The sequence below is a fragment of the Argopecten irradians genome, unplaced genomic scaffold (assembly GCF_041381155.1).
Source record: "Argopecten irradians isolate NY unplaced genomic scaffold, Ai_NY scaffold_1148, whole genome shotgun sequence".
Lineage (NCBI taxonomy): Eukaryota > Metazoa > Mollusca > Bivalvia > Pectinida > Pectinidae > Argopecten > Argopecten irradians.
The window spans coordinates 11,123-17,563 of NW_027188615.1; the positions used below are offsets into that span (position 1 = coordinate 11,123).

Sequence of the window (6,441 nt, forward strand, 5' to 3'; positions counted from 1 at the left end):
GGTCTAGTTTCATTTTAGGCAGTCTCTAATGCCAGAATCAAGTTCAATGAGATTGCATCATCAATATGGTGGTACCTCTTGGGGTGAAACTGGTGTTGCAGCAATGCCATGATGTCTGAGAAATGATGTATATTTCAGTTACTGCATCCTCGATACTCCAGGCGTCCTGATCACTTATGATCTCTACATCCCCATCCTCGATACTCCAGGCGTCCTGATCACTTATGATCTCTACATCCCCATCCTCGATACTCCAGGCGTTCTGATCACTTATGATCTCTACATCCCCGTCCTCGATACTCCAGGCGTCCTGATCACTTATGATCTCTACATCCCCATCCTCGATACTCCAGGCGTTCTGATCACTTATGATCTCTACATCCCCATCCTCGATACTCCAGGTGTCCTGATCACTTATGATCTCTACATCCCCATCCTCGATACTCCAGGCGTTCTGATCACTTATGATCTCAGATCCCCATGTCCTCGATACTCCAGGCGTCCTGATCACTTATGATCTCTACATCCCCATCCTCGATACTCCAGGCGTTCTGATTCACTTATGATCTCTACATCCCCGTCCTCGATACTCCAGGCGTCCTGATCACTTATGATCTCTACATCCCCATCCTCGATACTCCAGGTGTCCTGATCACTTATGATCTCTACATCCCCGTCCTCGATACTCCAGGTGTCCTGATCACTTATGATCTCTACATCCCCATCCTCGATACTCCAGGTGTCCTGATCACTTATGATCTCTACATCCCCATCCTCGATACTCCAGGTGTCCTGATCACTTATGATCTCTACATCCCCGTCCTCGATACTCCAGGCGTCCTGATCACTTATGATCTCTACATCCCCATCCTCGATACTCCAGGTGTCCTGATCACTTATGATCTCTACATCCCCGTCCTCGATACTCCAGGTGTCCTGATCACTTATGATCTCTACATCCCCGTCCTCGATACTCCAGGTGTCCTGATCACTTATGATCTCTACATCCCCATCCTCGATACTCCAGGCGTTCTGATCACTTATGATCTCTTCATCCCATCCTCGATACTCCAGGTGTCCTGATCACTTATGATCTCTACATCCCCGTCCTCGATACTCCAGGCGTTCTGATCACGTATGATCTCTACATCCCCATCCTCGATACTCCAGGCGTCCTGATCACTTATGATCTCTACATCCCCATCCTCGATACTCCAGGTGTCCTGATCACGTATGATCTCTACATCCCCATCCTCGATACTCCAGGTGTCCTGATCACGTATGATCTCTACATCCCCGTCCTCGATACTCCAGGTGTCCTGATCACGTATGATCTCTACATCCCCATCCTCGATACTCCAGGCGTCCTGATCACTTATGATCTCTACATCCCCATCCTCGATACTCCAGGCGTTCTGATCACTTATGATCTTCAGATCCCCATCCTCGATACTCCAGGCGTCCTGATCACTTATGATCTCTACATCCCCATCCTCGATACTCCAGGCGTTCTGATCACTTATGATCTCTACATCCCCATCCTCGATACTCCAGGCGTCCTGATCACTTATGATCTCTACATCCCCATCCTCGATACTCCAGACGTTCTGATCACTTATGATCTCTTCATCCCCATCCTCGATACCCCAGACGTTCTGATCACTTATGATCTCTACATCCCCATCCTCGATACTCCAGGCGTTCTGATCACTTATGATCTCTACATCCCCATCCTCGATACTCCAGGCGTTCTGATCACTTATGATCTCTACATCCCCATCCTCGATACTCCAGGCGTTCTGATCATTTATGATCTCTACATCACCATCCCATCCCTCGATACTCCAGGCATTCTGATCACTAATGATCTCTACATCCCCATCCTCGATACTCCAGGCGTCCTGATCACTAATGATCTCTACATCCCCATCCTCGATACTCCAGGCATTCTGATCACTTATGATCTCTACATCCCCATCCTCGATACTCCAGGCATTCTGATCACTTATGATCTCTACATCCCCATCCTCGATACTCCAGGTGTCCTGATCACTTATGATCTCTACATCCCCATCCTCGATACTCCAGGCATTCTGATCACTTATGATCTCTACATCCCCATCCTCGATACTCCAGGCGTCCTGATCACTTATGATCTCTACATCCCCATCCTCGATACTCCAGGCGTCCTGATCACTTATGATCTCTACATCCCCATCCTCGATACTCCAGGCGTTCTGATCACTTATGATCTCTACATCCCCATCCTCGATACTCCAGGCGTTCTGATCACTTATGATCTCTACATCCCCATCCTCGATACTCCAGGCGTTCTGATCACTAATGATCTCTACAATCCCCATCCTCGATACTCCAGGCGTTCTGATCACTAATGATCTCTACATCCCCATCCTCGATACTCCAGGCGTCCTGATCACTTATGATCTCTACATCCCCGTCCTCGATACTCCAGGTGTCCTGATCACTTATGATCTCTACATCCCCATCCTCGATACTCCAGGCGTTCTGATCACTTATGATCCTCTACATCCCCATCCTCGGTACTCCAGGCATCCTGATCACTTATGATCTCTACATCTCCATCCTCGATACTCCAGGCCTCCTGATCACTTATGATCTCTTCATCACCTTCCTCGATACTCCAGGCGTCCTGATCACTTATGATCTCTACATCCCCATCCTCGATACTCCAGGCGTCCTGATCACTTATGATCTCTACATCTCCATCCTCGATACTCCAGGCGTTCTGATCACTTATGATCTCAGATCCCCCATCCTCGATACTCCAGGCGTTCTGATCACTTATGATCTCTCTCCCACATCCCCATCCTCGAAACTCCAGCGGTTCCTGATCACTTATGATCTCTACACCCCATCCTCGATACTCCAGGCGTTCTGATCACTTATGATCTCTACATCCCCGTCCTCGATACTCCAGGTTTACCAGATCACTAATGATCTCTACAGTCCCCGTCCTCGATACTCCAGGGCGTTCTGATCACTTATGATCTCTCTCTACATCCCCATCCACGATACCGTCCAGGCATCCTGATCACTTTATGATCACTACATCCCCATCCTCGATACTCCAGGCGTTCCTGATCACTTATGATCTCTACATCCCCAGTCCTCGATACTCCAGGTGTCCTGATCACTAATGATCTCTACATCCCCGTCCTCGATACTCCAGGCGTTCCTGATCCACTTTATGATCTCTACATCCCATCCTCGATACTACTCCAGGCGTTTTCCTGATCACTTATGATCTCCACATCCCGCATCCTCGATACCTCACTAGGCGACGGTTCTGATCACTAATGATCTCTACATCCCCATCCTCGATACTCCAGGCGTCCTGATCATTTAATGATCTCTACATCACCATCCTCGATACTCCAGGCAATTCTGATCACTTATGATCTCTACATCCCCATCCTCGATACTCCAGGTGTCCTGATCACTAATGATCTCTACATCCCCATCCTCGATACTCCAGGCATTCTGATCACTTATGATCTCTACACCCCATCCTCGATACTCCCGGCGTTCTGATCACTTATGATCTCTACATCCCCATCCTCGATAACTCCAGGCGTCCTGATCACTTATGATCTCTACATCCCCGTCCTCGATACTCAGGTCGTCCTGATCACTTATGATCTCTACATCCCCATACCTCGATACTCCAGGTGCGTGTCTGATCACTTTATGATCTCTACATCCCTCCCCATCCTCGATACTCCAGGTGTTCTGATCATTAATGATCTCTACATCCCATCCTCGATACTCCAGGCGTTCTGATCACTAATGATTACTCTACATCCTCCATCCTCGATACTCCAGGCGTCCTGATCACTTATGACTCTACATCCCCGTCCTCGATACTCCAGGTGTCCTGATCACTTATTGATCTCTAACATTCCCCATCCTCGATACTCCAGGCGTTCTGATCACTTATTGATCTCTACATCACCCATCCTCGATAACTCCCAGGCATTCCCTGATCACTTATGATCTCTACATCTCCATCCTCGATACTCCAGGGCCTCCTGATCACTTATGATCTCTTCATCCCCTTCCTCCGATACTCCAGGTGTCCGCTGATCACTTATGATCTCTACATCCCCATCCTCGATACTCCAGGCGTCCTGATCACTTATGATCTCTACATCTCCCATCCTGCGATACTCCAGGGCGTTTCTGATCAACTTATGATCTCATATCCCCATCCTCGATACATCCAGGCGTTCTGGATCACTTATGATCTCTCTCCACATCCCCATCCTCGATACTCCAGGCGTCCTGATCACGTATGATTCTCAAACATCCCCATCTGCCTCGAAAACTCCAAGGCGTTCTGATCCACGTTATGATCTCTACATCCCCGTCCTCGATACTCCAGGTGTCCTGATCCACTAATGATCTCTACATCCCCGTCCTCGATACTCCATGCGTTACTGATCACGTATGATCTCTACATCCCCAAGCCTCGATACTCCAGGCGTTCCTGATCACTTATGATCTCTACACATCCCCATCCTCGATACTCCAGGCGTCCTGATCACTTATGATCTCCTACATCCCCGTCCTCGATACTCCAGGCTGTCCTGATCACTAATATGATCTACATACATCCCCGTCCTCCCGATACTACCAGGCGTCCTGATCACTTATGAACTCTACATCCCCATCCCTCGATACTATCTCTACATCCCGTCCTCGATAACTCCAGGCGTTCTGATCACTTATGATCTCTTACATCCCCTTCCTCGATACTCCAGGCGTCCTGATCACTTATGATCTCAACATCCCCACCCCATCCTCGATACTCCAGGCGATCCCTGATCACTTTATGATCTCAACATCCCCATCCTCGAAACTCCAGAGCGTCCTGATCACGTTATGATCTCGAATACACTCCCATGCCCTCGATACTCTCCAAGCGTCCTGATCACTTATGATCTCTCTCCACATCCCCATCCTCGATACTCCGCAAGCGGTCCCTGATCACTTATGATCTCTAACATCCCCATTCCTCGAACTCCAGGCGTTCTGATCACTTATGATGTCTACATCCCCATCCTCGATACTCCAGGTGTCCTGATCACTAATGATCTCTACATCCCCCTATCCTCGATACTCCATGGCGTCCTGATCACATTATGAACTTCTACATCCCCATCCATCGGATACTCCAGGGCGTCCTGAACACTTTATGATCTCTAACATACTCCATCCTCGATACCTCCAGTGCGTCCCTGATCACTTAGTGAACTCTACATCCCCATCCTCGATACTGCCCAGTGAGACCCTGATCACTTATGATCTCTACATTCCCCGTCCCTCCGATATACTCCCAGGCGTCCACTGATCACTAAATGATGGTCTACACATCCCCATCCTCGATACTCCAAGCGTTCTGATCACTTATGAACTCTACATCCCCATCCAGGGTCCCCAACCTCGATACTCCAGGCGTTCCTGGATCACTTATGATCTCTCTCCACATCCCCATGCCTCGAATACTCCCAGGCGTCCGGAACGACTTATGATCTCTACACTCCCCCATCCTCGATACTACCGGTCCAGGCGTTCCTGATCACTTATGAATTCTCTACATCCCCGTCCTCTCGATACTCCAGGTGGTCCAGATCACTAATGATCTCTATACATCCCCCGTCCCTCGATAATCCAGGCGTTCTGATCACTTATGATCTCCTATCATCCCCATTCTTCGATAACTCCAGGCGTCCTGATTCACGTTATGATTCTCTACATCCCCATCCTCGATAACTCCAGGCGTCTCCTGATGCCCTTTTATGATCTTCTACATTCCCCAACCTCGATACAGCCAAGTGCTCCTGATCACTATATAGATCTCTACAGTCCCCATCCTCGATACTCCAGGCGTCCTGATTCACTTATGATCCTCCACCCATCCCCATCCTGGTCCTCGATACTCCAAGGCGTCCTGATCACTTTATGATCCTCTACATCCCCATCCTCGAATACATCCAGGCGTCCTGAATTCACTTATGATCTCTCACTATCGCCCATCCTCGATACTGCCAGGCGGGCGTCCTGATCACTTATGATCGCAACATCACCAACCTCGAATACTCCCAGGGCTTATCTGATCACAACTTATCGAATACTAAACACTCCCCATCTCTTCGATACTCCAAGGCGTCCTTGATCACTTTATTGATCTCTACATCCGCCATACGCTCGATACTGCCAGGGCGTTCCTGATCACTCTAATGATCTCTACATCCCCTCCTCTGTCCGTCGAATACCTACCTCCAGGCATTCCTGATCACTATATGATCTCTACATCCCCATTCCTCGAATACTTACTCCAGGGCGTTCTGATCACTTATGATTCTCTACATCCCCATCCTTCGATACTCCAGGCGTCCT

At 48.8% G+C, this 6,441-nt stretch overlaps 1 protein-coding gene across 1 annotated transcript; it reads right to left on the reverse strand.

Moving 5' to 3' along the window:
• Window positions 1-1,148: 1,148 nt before the first annotated feature.
• LOC138313990 (fibrinogen-binding protein-like) lies at window positions 1,149-2,363 on the reverse strand (the record flags this gene model as incomplete). The annotated part of the gene is made up of 3 exons (XM_069254203.1): window positions 2,307-2,363; window positions 1,773-1,931; window positions 1,149-1,397 (listed from the first exon to the last, which is right to left on the reverse strand). Coding segments are annotated over exons 1-3 (465 nt in total), but the record flags the coding sequence as incomplete, so codon positions are not given.
• Window positions 2,364-6,441: the final 4,078 nt, after the last annotated feature.